We start from the raw sequence: 16,035 nt of genomic DNA, 5'->3' as shown, positions 1-16,035 counted from the left end.
ACGCGGTCTCCCATCCAGTTTGAAACCATACCAGAACCTGCTTAGCTTTGCAAAGGTGCTAGCGGTTTTATTGCTGCCAGTCTAGGTGGTGTTCTTGGCTGTTCGCTTCCTCTTCCTTAGTCTCAGAATTGCCATTATAGAATTCAGCAAGGGAGGAGGATCAGAGCCAAAAATCAGAACATGTTGGCTCTGCATCCTTGGGCAATGAATCCCACAAGTTCCTCCTAGTCCTTTTGCTTGTCCTAAGCCTTACTAGTGTCCTCATATAGGTCCCACATTCTGGTATTGTTTGTGAGGAAGGGGGGGGGGGGGAGAAACACAACCCTTGGTATTTTCATTGTTGCTGCTTCTGCTGCTTCTGCTTCTGCTGCTGAGTGTGGCTAGTCCAAAAGGGCTTTGTGAGCTTCATTGGCCTCAAAAAGAAGTTGCGTTTGGGGGGCTGTGAAAAAATGTGAACCAGGTCTTTTTCTTCTGCTTGCGTCTTACAAAGCCAGAACGTCACTCCAAAATCTTCCTCTCCCGTTCTAGGTCCGTTCCCGTGCAAAGCTATCAACAAGATTGTCTGGCAGACGTGCGACTCAGGGTAGGTCTCATGTCTGGATTAAGAGTAGATTTTACTCCTTGCCTGTGCCTCTCCCGTGCCCTTGGATTTTGCAACCTGTGCGATATTAACGTCCTCCTGGCTTCTTTTCGCCTACGGAGCTTTTCATTTGCGATGGGTTGACGTGGGGGGGGGGCTCAGAGGACGTTGAAGTTCCGTGGCCTTGTTGCCTGACTGCTGTTTCTAACTCCCGTCCTGTAGGAGCCCCTACATCATCTTCAGTGGGGGGATGCCCAGGGCCAGTTACGGAGACAGGCATTGCGTCACCATCCTGCAAGGACAGACCTTGGTCACCCTTGATTTCACGTCGCGTGTCATCGACTTCTTCACCGTGTGCAACACAGAGGTAGAGGAGGGTAAATACCTTTTGATATTTTCAAACATCTCTCTATCCCGCGAGGATATGTTTAGACAACAGCAGCCGATCTGATTTGTTGCATGTATATATCTCGACTTCCTTACAAAGAGCTCAAAGGTGACCTGCGTGCTTCTCCCCTCCTCCCCCTGCTTCCCCCTTGTTTTTATCCTCACCATAACAATCCTGCGAAGTAGGCTGGCCCCAGAGACAGCGCCTGGCCCTAGGCCACCCAGTGTGCTTCATGGCCCAGTGGGAATTTGAACCCTGATCTCCCCAGCATCGTAGTCTAGTGCAAATTTACAAATCTGCAGCGCGACCACGTTTGAAGTACGGTGTGCCGTTCTGGTTGCCCCATCTCAAAAAAAAGGGTATTTAGAGAAAAGATGAGAAACCACCATAGAAGTTTATAAAATGATACAGTGGTACCTCGGGTTACATACGCTTCAGGTTACATACGCTTCAGGTTACAGACTCCGCTAACCCAGAAATAGTGCTTCAGGTTAAGAACTTTGCTTCAGGATGAGAACAGAAATCGTGCCCTGGCGGTGCGGCGGCAACAGGAGGCCCCATTAGCTAAAGTGGTGCTTCAGGTTAAGAACAGTTTCAGGTTAAGAACGGATCTCCGGAACGAAATAAGTACTTAACCCGAGGTACCACTGTACGTGACCCAGAAAAAGTGGGCAGAGAAAAAAGTGTTCCTCCTTTTTCTTACAACACTAGAATTTGGGGGACCCCCCCCATGAAGCTGAATGTTGGCAGATTCAGGAAACGTGAAAGAAAGGACTCCTTCACTCAGCATGTGGTTAAACTGCGGAACTTTCTCCCACTGGAGGCAGCTGCCAACTTGGATAGAAATAGGACTAGACAAATTCATGGCTCTGCTCTGTCTTCACTGTCAGAGGCAGCAATGCTGGAAACCACAGAAAGCTCTTGTGCTCCTGTTCTGCTTGCGGGGTTTCCCAGTGATCCACTATGAGAACAGGATACTGGACTTGATGGGCCATTAGCCCGATCCAGTGGGCTCTTCTCAGGTGCTTAACCACAGCACCACACAGACAAGAATTCCATCGTTCTCTCCCTCTCTGTTTTCTCCATCTCTGCCTCTGTTCCTAAGTGGTCCTCTCTCCTTTCCTCCTCGGTCCTCCCCAAAGTCGATCTGTCCTGGCACACCTTAACAGGTGCTTTCCTCTCTCTCCCTTCCAGAGTTCGACAACCCAACCGCCTTGGTGGTCCTGGTGGAGGAGGAGCTGGTGGTCATTGACTTGCAGACGCCCGGCTGGCCCACCATTCCTGCCCCGTACCTGGCCCCGCTCCACTCCTCGGCCATCACCTGCTCCTACCACATCTCCAACATCCCCCTGAAGCTGTGGGAGAGGATCATCAGCGCAGGAGAAGACCAGAGCCCTCGCCTCTCCTTTGTGGTGAGTTGGCACAGGGACTTTTAATGTTTAACAGACTACTGTACTTTAATACTTTGTTGGAAGCCTCTCGGAGTGGCTGGGGAAACCCTGCGAGATGGGCGGGGTATAAATAATAAATTATGATTATGATTATTACAGTGGTGCCCTGCAAGACGAATGCCTCGCAAGATGGAAAACCCGCTAGACGAAAGGGTTTTCCGTTTTGGAGGTGCTTCGCAAAACGAATTTCCTATGGGCTTGCTTCGCAAGACGAAAATGTCTTGCGGGTTCCTGCGGGTTTTTCCCCCTTCCCCCCCCTTTTTCTAAGCCGCTAAGCCGCTTAACAGCTGATCTGCTAAGCCGCTTAACAGCTGATCCAAGCCGCTAAACCGCTAAGCCGCTAAGCGCTTATCAGCTGATCCGCTAAGCCCCTAAGCCGCTAATAGCGCTAATCCGCTAAGCCGTCAATGGGCTTGCTTCGCAAGACGAAAAAACCGCAAGACGAAGAGACTTACGGAATGGATTCTTTTCGTCTTGCGAGGCACCACTGTATCATTAAAGCAGGCTCACCCCTTTGACCCTCTTGCATCATTGCCAGGGGGGGATCTCGCTTCCTTTGATGACCCCCTCCCCCAAAAGAAACATGGAGCTGTGCCTAAAGGTAAAGGGACCCCTGACCATTAGGTCCAGTCGTGGCTGACTCTGGGGTTGCGGCGCTCATCTCGCTTTACTGGCCGAGGGAGCCGGCATACAGCTTCCAGGTCATGTGGCCAGAATGACTAAGCCGCTTCTGGCAAACCAGAGCAGCGCACGGAAACACCGTTTACCTTCCCCCTGGACCTAATGATCAGGGGTCCCTTTACCTTTACCTTACTACTACTACTATTACTACCACTACTACTAACAACAACAACAACAATAATAATACTACAAGGGCCTTTGCATTCTTTGGCCACAGTTCTCTTTACCCACGTTTGTCTCCATCTCTCTCTCTTAGCAGAACTGGCCCATCAACGGAGGAAGGAGCCTCGCACAGGAACCCACCCAACGGGGGCTTCTCTTGACCGGGTGAGTTGTGTTTTGGTTTCTCCCCAGGCTGTCCTCCTCCCATGTAATGTTGTTTGTGCCGAGTGTGATTTTTTTTTTGCATTGGAAGGCAGAAGGCAGCTGAGGCAGGATGTTGGGGAGCATCCTTCTTCCAAGCTGGGGGCCCGTCAGGTGGTGTTCAGCTGCCGTCAGCAGCTGCCAGTGTGGTACTGGCTAGAGCTGTGGTCCAGCAGTTTCTGGAGGGCGCCAGCTCTGCAAGATTGGGGAAGGGCCACAACTCGGTCGCTAAACATCTGCCTTGAATGCAGGGAGTCCCAGGTTCAGTTCCCAATAGCTTCTATTGTTAGGGCTGGGAGCGACTCCATGTGAAATCTTGGAGAGGTGCCGCCAGTCAGTGTGTAGACCAGGGCTTTCCAAATTTGGATCTCCAGCTGCTTTTGGACTTCAATTCCCATCATCCCTGGCCGCTGGTCCTGCTAGCTAGGGATGATGGGAGTTGTAGTCCAACAACAGCTGGAGACCCGAGTTTGAGAAACACTGCCCTACAGCTTTGGGGGCTCCCAGGCCTCATCTGCACTACGCATTTAAATAGAGGGAATGTTAGATCATACTCTTTTTAAATATGTAATAAGCAATTCATGTTCATTGCAGTTTATCTGCTTTCGGACCAATTTAAACCGCTTGAGATTTCTTACGTTGCTCAGGTCCCCTCTGCACTTTGCGTCTTCATTTTATTTGGGTTTTATTTTCCGATTACACATCACTATTAATAATAATAGTAAGAAAACACCTAGTGGTTTATAACAGTGATGCACAAAATCATACAGCAAAACCCATGTAAAAATACTATGGTTGGAAATCAGCTAACCGTAAGGGACAGATGAGGGACGCAAGTGGCGCTGTGGGTTAAAGCCTCAGCGCCTAGGGCTTGCCGATCGAAAGGTCGGCGGTTCGAATCCCTGCGGCGGGGTGCGCTCCTGCTGCTCGGTCCCAGTGCCTGCCAACCTAGCAGTTCGAAAGCACCTCCGGGTGCAAGTAGATAAATAGGGACCGCTTACCAGCGGGAAGGTAAACGGCGTTTCCGTGTGCGGCTCTGGCTCTGGCTCTGGCTCTGGCCAGAGCAGCGATGTCACGCTGGCCACGTGACCCGGAAGTGTCTGCGGACAGCGCTGGCCCCTGGCCTCTTAAGTGAGATGGGCGCACAACCCCAGAGTCTGTCAAGACTGGCCCGTACGGGCAGGGGTACCTTTACCTTTTTAAGGGACAGATGCATTCTTAACCGACGGAACAGAAGAGCTTTCAGCAGTTTTAAGAAGTTGGAATGCAAGGTGCACCTTGTGTATAAAGCAGACATAGGCAAACTCGGCCCTCCAGATGTTCTGGGACTACAATTCCCATCATCCCTGACCACTGGTCCTGACCACTGACCACTGGGATCATGGGAGTTGTAGTCCCAAAACATCTGGAGGGCCGAGTTTGCCTACGCCTGCCATATAGCATCGTCCGGTTTCTGGAAGCGCAAATTTGGAACAGGAAGAGTCCCCCCCCCTTGGATGTAGTGAGAATCCCGCCCCCCCTTCACTTATTTTGCTTTGGCTGCCTGGCAAGAATGCATCAGTTGTCCTTGCTGAGGGCTTCCCCTCTCATTCTCCTCGCCTTCCTTCCCTCTTGGCAACTCCTGAGCTGCTTGGTGTCAAGTGTTACGTGGTCCAGTCTTCACTTTCCCCCTTGGGGAGCGCAGCCAAGGTTTCGCTAGCCAGAGGCAGCAGATGTTCAGGCCCGAGCGGAGGCTTCAAAGGCAGGGAAGTCGGAGCAAGCCGGCCAGATCCTGGCTCACAGCCAGCCTGTGGTGGTCTCTCTGGGCAGGAAGCGGCCCTTTCAGTTCTCGCATGAGCTGAGAGTTGGGGTCTTTTGGCCACCACACACAAGCCGTTATTCTCTCTGCCTTCCCACCTGCGAAATAGGGATAATTGGTGCGTCCTACCTTACAGGCATACTTAGAGAGGCCATAATAAACAAAGTGCTTCTTACAACTGAAATGTGCAATGAGTCACTTGTTATGGGTTCTTTTTTCCAGAGTGAGGGGGGGAAGACCAGGGAAATCTATTCCAAAGGGGTGGTTTCTCCTCCCTGTATTTTCCTTCTCCTTCCCAACCGCCGCATTTCCCCTCGTCATGTGGAAGGGACTGTTATAAAGCCCTCCAAGTCGCTGTTGCCAAAACCAATTGCAACCTGATCTCGTTTTCTTAGCTCACTCTCTTTTTCTCTCGCCCGCCAAGGGCAATCTGGTAATATTTGGCATCTGCGCCTCCCGAATTCCTCCAGCGTGCAGAAATAATAAAAAACTGGACTTTTCAGGTTTTGCTTTCGAGGGGCAAAGGAAGAAGTCGGGGAAGGATCAGATGATTAGAAAAGTGTGTTTGCAAAAGGATTGCGTCTCCTCTCTGTGCAGGACAGAGTTTGGTTTCATAGTAGGGGGGGTGAGTTAGCAGAGCTGAATATATTAGCTGTAATACTGTCAAGGACAGAGTTGTGAACATATCGGCACCCCCAGATTCTTGCAGCCGGAATATTTTGTGGGGAAATCACTTTCCTTCTGCCAATGAGGTCATTTGTGCACCAATCTGCAGGGCATGTGGGGTGGGTGTGTTGTTGATGCTGAATCACATCAGCTGTCATCCTTGACCACTGTTAATGCTGGCTGGACCTGATGGGAATTGTAGTGCGACAGTACTTGTTGAGCCAAAGGTTAGCCACAACTGGCCTAGGCGTCAGATGAGAGTCTGTAGTCTGTCCCTGCGCAGGAGGAGAAGAGTGTGCACTTTATCCCTTGCCATTTGTAAAATAATAATAATAATAATAATAATAATAATAATAATAATAATAAATGATGATGATGATGCTTCTGGCAACAGGTTCTGCTAGGTTGTGCTACAGTAAGCATGCACACCAGGTGTGGGGGAACCTCTGGCCCTGCAAGTGTTACTGAGCTTCCACTCACAGCATTCCACTCACAGCAAGCATGGCCAGGGATGATGGGAGTTGTAGTTCAGCAGCGCCTGGAGGCCGAAAGGTTCCACGCAGCTGAAACAACTTGCAAGAACTAGTTACAGGTAGGTAGCCGTGTTGGTTTGCCATAGTCGAAACAAAATAAAAAAAAAATCCTTCCAGTAGCACCTTAGAGACCAACTAAGTTTGTTACTGGTATGAGCTTTCGTGTGCATGCACACTTCTTCAGATACGAAGTGTGCATATCTGAAGATACGAAGTGTGCATGCACATGAAAGCTCATACCAGTAACAAACTTAGTTGGTCTTTAAGGTGCTACTGGAAGGAATTTTTTTGAGTTGCAAGTATTCTGTCTTGTAGGATATCTTTGGGAGAAGCAAAGGCTAAGGCAGTGGTGTCCAAACTTTTTTCAAAGCAGGCCAGATATGATGAAGTGAAGCACTGTGAGGGCTGACCAAAGTTGTTGAGCTTTTTTTAGGATTGAAGTTGTTGAGGTTTGATGGGGCTGGATTGAGATTGAACTGACCTGCCGGCCAGATTGGGCCCCTAAAATGGACTTTGGACATGCCTGGGCTAAGGAGTCGACCCTACACAAATCCAGAGTCCCTGAGGCGGTTGGATGGCGCCTTGTACGCCTCCTTCCACAACTCTGGCAGCCAAGCTGGTGCCAAACATATTGCTCTGCTTTCTTTTCGACCACATCAGCAAGGCTGGGGGGACGAGGCTTGACATCTGGGCTGCCCAGGACCTCCTTACACACTGCCCAAGCTTGCACCCTGGTCACTTGGGTGCTACTAACACAGCAGTTTGCCTTCACCCTCGGAGGCGCACTCCATTGCCTCTTGAGACAGATGCCGACAAATTCCTTCTCGGAACTCAAGCTAAGAGAGTCCAGGTCAGAACATGAGAAGCTGTGGGAGCAGGCCCATCTAGTTCAGCTTCCTGTTCACACAAGTGCCTCAGCTCCGGGGATTCACCAGCCGCGAGGGGGCTCTTGTGGGGTCTCAGGTCTTGCTTGTGGGTTTCCCAAAACGGGCATCTGGTTGGCCACTGCTAGAACAGGAGGCTGGCCTGGCCTGACCAGCAAGACTCTTCTCACAATCTTACGGATATTTTTCACAACCAGCCTTTGCCAAAAACAACCTTCCTCTCCGCAGGCATGAAGACGGCACCGTCCGGTTCTGGGACGCTTCGGGAGTCTCCCTCAAGCCGCTGTACAAGCTGGGCACGGCCAACATTTTCCAGACGGACTGTGAGCACAACGACAGCCTGAACCAGTCTTGCGAGGAGGACTGGCCGCCCTTCCGTAAGGTAACAACCCCCTCCCTCCAAATGCCTGTGGGTGGGGGGCTCTTTGTTCATTAGGTCAGAGTGACTCCTCTTGCCTCACAGTAGCTCTGTGTCTCTGGAGCTGTGCGGTTCAACAGGTAGAGATAGAGATCTTCCCATTGCCTTTCACCTGCATCCTTCAGCCCAGACACTGAGGTTCAGCGCTGAGGGCCTTCTGGCAGTCCCCTCACTGCGAGAAGGGAGGTTACCGGGAACCAGGCAGAGGGCCTTCTCGGTGGTGGCACCCGCCCTGTGGAACGCCCTCCCATCAGATGTCAAGGAGATAAATAATTATACGAGCTTCGGAAGACATCTGAAGGCAGCCCTGTTTAGGGAGGTTTTTAATGTTTGATGTTCTATCGTGTTTTTAATATTCTGTTGGGAGCCACCCAGAGGGACTGGGGCAACCCGGACCAATGGGCAGGGCACAAACAATAACAACAACAACATTAACAAAACAAACAAACAACCATTGTTACTGTTACCTTGCTTGAGGGAGAAATCTTTTTTTTATGCCTGCAGTCCAATAGCAGGTTACCAGTAAGTCCCTCTTCCCAGGGGTGTTCTGGGAATTGTAGCTCTTTCAGAGGAATGGGGGGGGTGTGTCTCTGCTCCCTTAACAAACTACAGCTCCCAGGGTTCTTTGGGGGGAACTGACGGCTCTTGCAAGTGGTAGGGTACGGCTTTGAATGCACAGTGCTGATGGAGCCTCAGAGTAGAGAAGCAGCTAGCTCTGTGTTGATTTCTGCTACGTGGGTACTCGTTATCTTGTCTCACTCGTTTCTAAACCAATTCAGCAATGCATCCTTTAAAATCTTATCTTTTCTAAAAAAGAATTGGCTAATGCTTGTCGAATTCTGCCCCCAAGTGGAGGAAGGGAGTCATTGCAGCTTTAGAGCTGGATGGAAACTTTCATAGTCTGAACCTCATCTACATAAAAGCATATGTTGCATTTAAAAAAAAAAAAGCAGAACAAGCATTTGCATGCTTGCTCATCGAGTGCAGGGCATCTTTCCCACCCCAGGCCCTTTTTGACCCATGGACTGTGGGGAGAGGGGGTGGTGTTTTCAGTATCAACCAGTTTGGGAAACTTTGTTCACGCGGTCTGATGAAACACTGCAGAAAGAGGCCTGTTGTGAGCTTCTCCTCTACTCCCAACCATATGAACACACGCTCCAATATATACAGCACTTGACTGCTTTCTTCTTACAGAGGGAATTGTGTGACTCTGATCTTCATACCCTTTGCTTCTCTCTCTCCCTGGAAATGAATGAATGGATATTTGTCTTCCAGGTTGGCTGCTTCGACCCTTACAGCGATGACCCCAGGCTGGGGATTCAGAAGATTGCTCTGTGCAAATACACAGCTAAGATGGTGGTGGCTGGCACAGCAGGGCAGGTAACTGGGAAAGGCGTAATTTTTCTGAACCCCATGATGCAATCCCTCCTAAGCTGCCCACACCTGCCTGGCCCAGAAGCTCCAGCTGGTGCTGAAGGCAGCGGCCGGGCAAATGATGAGGGCAGGCGGCCAACAGCATGTCAGACCTCTGCTTAAGCAACTGCACTGCCACACCGGGTTCCAGGTTATTGTGCTTGGTTCTCAAACTTAATCCGTTCCGAAAGTCCATTCCAAAACTAAAGCTTTCCAAAACCAAGGCGCGCTTTCCCATAGAAAGTAGTGCAAAATGGATTAATCCGTTCCAGACTTTTAAAAACAACCCGTAAAACAGCAATTTAACATGAATTTTACTATCTAACAAGACCATTGATCCATAAAGTGAAAGCAATAATCAATGTACTGCAGCCACACAATCAATCAATCAATCAATCAATCAGTAGCTGAACTGGGTTCCACACAGTCACAAAAACAAAACAAAAAGAGATGCAAAAACAAAAACACAAAATAAATAGGAAAAACAGACAGGACCTCAGCGTAACACTCAAAATGGAGCATGTTCGGCTTCCGCAAAGGGTTTGCAAACTGAAACACTTCTGGGCTTGCAGTGTTTGGGTTCCAAGTTGTTTGAGTACCAAGGCGTTTGAGAACCAAAGTACCACTGTTTACACAAAGCCCTGAATTACATGGGTCCAGGATACTTTAAGGGCTGCCTGAGCAGAGGATGGGTGGCCATCCGCCAGGGATCTTTGCCAGCGATTCCTGCATCGCAGGTGGTTGGGCTGCATGAGGTTTTTGGGGGGATACGTTCCAGTTCTACAATTCTGCTTCTCCGGGAGACCTTGACGTGGCAATAGGGTGGCAGAGCTGGAGAGCTAAGTTAAGATTGCGCAGATGTCATGGAGTGATTGGACTCAGAGGAATGTTGGGAGGCACCAGCAGGGAAACCACCGAGGGAAGAGGCTTTGGGCCCTGGGGCTTGGCAGTGGGACAACGATGAGAGGTCAGAGGAGAAGAGGGAGAAGATTTGGGAGTTGGAGGTGTCAGAAACTGAAGAGCTGACAGGGCTTAGTGAGCAGGGTGGTGGGAGCTTAAGAGATGCAGGTGGTGCTGTGGTCTAAACCACTGAGACTCTTGGACTTGTTGATCAGAAGGTCGGTGATTCGAATCCCTCAACGGAGTGAGCTCCCATTGCTCTGTCTCAGCTCCTGCCGACATATCAGTTTGAAAGCATGCCAGTGCTAGTAGATAAATAGGTACCGCTGCCGCAGGAAGGTAAACCGCGTTTCTGTGAGCTCTGGTTTCTGCCATGGTGTTCTGTTGTGCCAGAAGCGGTTTAGTCCTGCTGGCCAGGAAAGCTGTTTGTGGACAAACGCTGACTCCCTTGGCCTGAAAAGTGAGATGAGCGCTTCAACCCCAAAGTTGTCTTTGACCAGACTTAACCGTCCAGGAGTCCTTTACCTGTTTTACCTTGTGAGCAGGAAGAATCTGTGGCAGAGAGAAGTGCAGAATTGGAGGCAGAAGCTGAAGCACGAGGGCAAGAGACCAAGAGGCAGGGATGAGCCCGGCTGGTGAAGATTCACAGGTGTCTCTCCCTCCTGCTGTGACAAGCTTCCCTCCCACCTGGTCTCCCAGAACCAGGAGAGGGATGAAACGGGCGGAGCAAAGATAGGTTTCATGCAGGCTCAGTCTCCAGTTGCTGGGGGATAGCCCTGGAGAGGAGGAGATAGCTGTGGGGACTTTCAGTCTCGGCAACTCATCTTCATGGGGTAAGGCCACCGAGAATGAGCTGCCAAAAAAGGTTATATATGTATGCCACCATGGCGGCCCGTGTTTTGTTAGCCCCCAAATGGAAAACGAGCAAGGAAGAATGGCAACTTAAGCTGACAGAATATGCGCAGCTGGCAGACTTAACATATAGAATAGGAGAACAAGAAGAACATACATTTAGAGAAGATTGGAAAACATTTATTGAATATATGGGGGGAAATTGTGTACACTTGGAAACACTGGCAACATTAAGATGAGTTCAACAGTGTAAATAAGATTTGGTGGATGCAATAATTGTTTAATTTTTGTAAAATTTGCAGGAATTTATGATATGCTAAATCAGGCATAGGCAAACTCGGCCCTCCAGATGTTTTGGGACTACAACTCCCATCCCTAGCTAAAAGGACCAGTGGTCAGGGATGATGGGATTTGAAGTCCCAAAACATCTGGAGGGCCGAGTTTGCCTGTACTAAATGAACCATGGAAAGAGAGAAGGGAAGTCATTGATATTTTAAGGATGTTTAAATGGGTATTTTATATTGTAAAACAGAAAATTTAATAAAAATTATATACAAATAAAACAAAACAAAGGAGAACCAGCTGCTGTGCTCATTAGGCCTGACACTCAGCCAAGTGTGTGGAGGTTGCATGTTTGCTAATAAAGCATTAGTCCCATCTTTGGACTGTGTGATTGGTGACTATGCAGTGACTGCTCCTGTGACATAGGCTCACGTTGCGCACCCTCCCCCAGTGTGAAACTGAGAACCGGCTTCCTCTTGTCCCTGATCCCCGTCTTTCTGCCCCCCCCCCTCCGTGGCAGGTGCTGGTGATGGAGCTCGCAGACGAAAAGTCGGAGCACCTGATCAACGTGGCCGTGGTCGACCTCCTCCAGGACCGCGAGGGCTTCACGTGGAAGGGCCACGACCGCCTCGCCCCCAAGAACGGCTCCCTTGCCTTTGCCCCGGGCTTCCAGCCCTGCATCCTCGTCCAGTGCATGCCCCCAGCAGCCGTGACAGCCGTCACGCTGCACTCCGAGTGGAACCTGGTGGCTTTTGGAACCAGCCACGGCTTCGGGGTGTACGATTACTACCGGAGGAACTCTGTGCTGGCCAGGTAGGGGGAGTTTTAAGGTGAAAGCACCTTCATTTGAATCCTCAAGCAATTCGTATCCGGGCTCAATTCAGAGTGCTGGTTTTGACCCTATAAATCAGGGGCAGTCAACCTTTTTATACCTGCCGCCCACTAATGCATCAGATTTTTTTGATTTAAATGGGATTTTTAAAATAAAAGGCTTTTGGAGGAAAAATCTTTCTAAAGATAGTTTTCTATTTAAGTTACATTATAGTCCAAAGGCTATTCATCGGGAAATAAGGATTTGTTTTAATTTTGGCGTGTGTGCTGAAACTCAGTCTAAGTTTTTTTGTTTTTTTTAAACCATTTAACCACATCAGTTAACAAACATGGATACATATGCTATAATGTTACTGTTTTAGTTAAATAAATTGTTTCAATTGTTATTGAGGAAATGATTATTTTTCTCCTTCCAATAAAGTATAGCAGAAAAGTTGTCCTAATATTAACAGTTAACTTATTAAACCTCACAATAATGTCATAATTATCCATCTATGTATTTCTAATAGTATAACCAAATCAGAAATTTTGGATGTACAGTGGTACCTCGGGTTACATACACTTCAGGTTACAGACTCTGCTAACCCAGAAATATTACCTCAGGTTAAGAACTTTGCTTCAGGATAAGAACAGATATCGCGCAGCGGCAGCGGGGGCCCCCATTAGCTAAAGTGGTGCTTCAGGTTAAGAACAGTTTCAGTTTAAGAACAGACCCCAAGAATGAATTAAGTTCTTAACCCGAGGTACTGCTGTAACTGTAAAAACTACTCTGAAAATTTATTATTCCAAAAATGAAACCTTCATCTGCTTGTAAATATTAAAATTATACCAGCAAGAATGAGTCTTTCTGTAAAAAAATGTTTTAAGTGAAGTCTTACTGACTAGTGATTTAAATTGTGATTTAAATCAATTTGATTTAGACCTGGGAGAAGAGAGGGTTGAAGAAGACTGGAAGAAATTCAAGATTTATTTACAAAAGTATTGTAATTTGGCAGAAGACTAAGAAGGATGCTAGATCATAAATAACTGCCTACCATTGAATTAGACTTGAATTTGACGATAAGTGAGATTGAGGAAAATATAAAATTTATGGAGAATTATTAGATTAAATTAATTGAACGAGATTTAAGAATGTAAACAAGATGATAAATTGCTGGAAAAAGGTTATAATGATGTAAGTGGGAGCGGGAGACGTGAGGGAGTCCAAAGAAGTTTTGAAAAAACGTGTTATGATCCATGTTATATTGTTTATTATTTTTGCATTTTGTATTTATTTAAAAAATTTCAATAAATATTTATAAAAATAAAATAAAATAAATCAATTTGATTTAAATCAAATCCACCCTTCTGCTGTCTCTCAAACAGGTGCACGCTGCACCCCAACGACTCCCTCGCCATGGAGGGGCCTCTTTCTCGGGTGAAGTCCCTGAAGAAGTCTCTCCGGCAGTCTTTCCGCAGGATCCGAAAGAGCAGGGTGTCCGGGAAGAAGAGGGTCAACACCAGCAGCCCCTCGAGCAAGGTGAGTGAACCGGGGCGCGTGCCCAGTTAGGAAAGCTGCGGGTTCGAGTTCTGGGTTAAACCCTAAAAAGGTTTGGAAGGAAGGGAGAGAGAGGTTGAGGTTTTGGGACTGATGTGTAGTCGTGGCAGCAGCAAGCAAAGGGAGCCTTTTGGTTTACCCGTTTCTGGGGGAGAGATGCTTCTTGGAAGGGGCTGAACCTCAAAAGGCCCTGATTGGAGAAAGGGGAAATGGCTCCATCTCCCAGTGAAAAGGAGCCTGGCAAAAGCGAAAAATGGAGTGGAGAATATATAATAATAATAATAATAATTTATTATTTATACCCTGCCCATCTGACTGGGTTTTCCAAGCCACTCTGGGCGTCTTCCAACAAAGTATTAAAATACAGTAAAAAGCTTCCCTAAAGAGGGCTGCCTTCAGATGTCTTCTAAAAGTCAGATAGTAGTTTATCTCCTTGACATCTGCTGGGAGGGTGTTCCACAGGGCGGATGCCACCACCGAGAAGGCCCTCTGCCTGGTTCCCTGTAACTTGGATTCTCGCAGCCAGAAGGTCCTTGGCGCTGGACCTCAGTGTCCCGGCAGAACGATGGGGGTGGAGACGCTCCTTCAGATATACTGGACCGAGGCCATTTAGGGCTTTAAAGGTCAGCACCAACACTTTGAATTGTGCTTGAAAACATACTGGGAACTGCTGCCAGTCAAGGTAGGCAGCATTGGGCTAGATCAGGGGGAACTCTTTGGATGTTGCTGGACTCTGACTGACTCCCAGTGGCCCCCAGCCAACAAGGCCAGTGGTCACGGGTGAGTCAGAATCCAACAGTCTCAAGAGGAGAACAGAATAAAAAAATAAATGGAAGATAAAAAAGGGCCAAACTGGGAAGTCCTGGAGATAGTTGAGGATGGATGGGGAATGTGATATTGTAGAGCAGGGTGGCACGGAAATGTTTTTGAAGCTTCACTCTAACTTTCTCATCTCTGGCAAAATTAATTTGATTGGAATTAATTTTATAATGAAATGATTTTAGAATGTTTTATCGTTTTACTCTTGTTAGCTGCTCTGAGCCCGGCTTCGGCTAGGGAGGGTGGGATATAAATAAAAATTATTATTATTATTATTATTATTATTATTATTGACACAAATCTGCCTCGCCCCCCTCTTGCCCCCGTCAGGTGCAGGAGGCAAATGCCCAGCTGGCTGAGCAGCCCGGCCCCCACGAGGTGGAGATGACCCCCGTCCAGCGGCGGATTGAACCCCGCTCGGCCGACGACTCGTTGTCGGGAGTCGTGCGCTGCCTCTACTTCGCTGATACCTTCCTCCGAGACGGTAAGGAGGAGGAAGAGTTGCAACGTGGGTGGAAAGGGACCGGAGTCCGGGATGGTTGGGACTCTACTGCCCAACAGTCCCAGACACCCATGTCTGGTGGCAAGGGATGGTGGGAGTTGTAGTTTGACAGCGCCTGAAGGGCATCTAGTTGGGAAAGGCTGGCAGCATCAGTCCTGGAATTGGTCACTTGCCACGTTTAAAAGGCAGTTTATTCCGCTCTCACTGCATTTCGCTAACTCTTAGTTCTATATTTGAGCTTTCATGCGATCCGAAAGCCACTTCTGGAACTTATAGTGAAGTAAAGCCCAACTTTGGTGCTCATTTTTGTGTTACTTGCTTCCAGAAAAAACAAAACCATTTGCAAATACAGTGGTACCTTGGGTTAAGAACTTAATTCACTCCGGAGGTCCGGAGAACCTGAAACTGAAACTGTTCTTAACCTGAGGCACCACTTTAGCTAATGGGGCCTCCTGCTGCCGCCGCACGATTTCTGTTCTTATCCTGAAGCAAAGTTCTGAACCCGAGGTCTGGGTTAGCGGAGTCTGTAACCTGAAGCGTCTGTAACCTGAAGCATTTGTAACCCGACCACTGTAATATGGAAATGAGCGCTAGACTTGTACTATGTTCCACTATAGCTCCACTATTATTATTGATAATAATAATTACATTTCTATACTGCCCTTCACCCAAAGATCACAGAGTGGTTTGCAATATAAAAACTCAAAAATAAGGTTCTTGGCCCTTAGAATCATAGCACTGAGAGGGACCTGGGAGGTCATCCATCCCAGCTCTCGGCTCAGTGCAGGATGCCTTCTCTCACTACCTGTCTTCCCCCTCCCCTCTCCCCCCCACAGCTGCGCATCATGGGCCCACCATGTGGGCCGGCACAAACTCTGGCTCGGTGTTTGCCTACGCCCTGGAGGTCCCTTCGCAGGAGAAGTTTTCCGAGCGCTCGGTGGAGGCAGTCTTGGGCAAGGAGATCCAGCTCATGCACAGAGCGCCCGTGGTGTCGATTGCCGTCTTAGACGGCCGGGGGAACCCTCTGCCGGAACCGTACGAGGTCTCGCGGGACCTGGCCAAAGCCCCCGACATGCAGGGCAGCCATTCAGTGCTCATCGCCTCAGAAGAGCAGTTCAAGGTAATCCCAAGGGAGGG

The 16,035-nt window shown here is 48.6% G+C and overlaps 1 protein-coding gene across 6 annotated transcripts in view; it reads left to right on the top strand.

Moving 5' to 3' along the window:
• The window catches only part of LLGL1 (LLGL scribble cell polarity complex component 1), an 85,675-nt gene that overhangs the window by 57,003 nt on the left and 12,637 nt on the right, over window positions 1–16,035 (top strand). For 4 of the 6 annotated variants that reach the window (XM_079953699.1, XM_079953697.1, XM_079953702.1 and 1 more), the window contains exons 8-17: window positions 529–583; window positions 803–957; window positions 2,163–2,380; window positions 3,357–3,427; window positions 7,573–7,726; window positions 9,038–9,142; window positions 11,730–12,022; window positions 13,406–13,559; window positions 14,727–14,880; window positions 15,735–16,018. In XM_079953699.1, the coding sequence (XP_079809825.1) occupies window positions 529–583; window positions 803–957; window positions 2,163–2,380; window positions 3,357–3,427; window positions 7,573–7,726; window positions 9,038–9,142; window positions 11,730–12,022; window positions 13,406–13,559; window positions 14,727–14,880; window positions 15,735–16,018 (1,643 nt within the window). The remainder of the gene's footprint in view (window positions 1–528; window positions 584–802; window positions 958–2,162; window positions 2,381–3,356; window positions 3,428–7,572; window positions 7,727–9,037; window positions 9,143–11,729; window positions 12,023–13,405; window positions 13,560–14,726; window positions 14,881–15,734; window positions 16,019–16,035) is intronic. The other 2 variants (XM_079953700.1, XM_079953698.1) reach the window with 1 other exon arrangement.

The sequence above is a fragment of the Podarcis cretensis genome (assembly GCF_951804945.1).
Source record: "Podarcis cretensis genome assembly, chromosome: 14".
Classification (NCBI taxonomy): Eukaryota; Metazoa; Chordata; class Lepidosauria; order Squamata; family Lacertidae; genus Podarcis; species Podarcis cretensis.
This window is presented reverse-complemented; position numbering and strand designations above follow the sequence as displayed.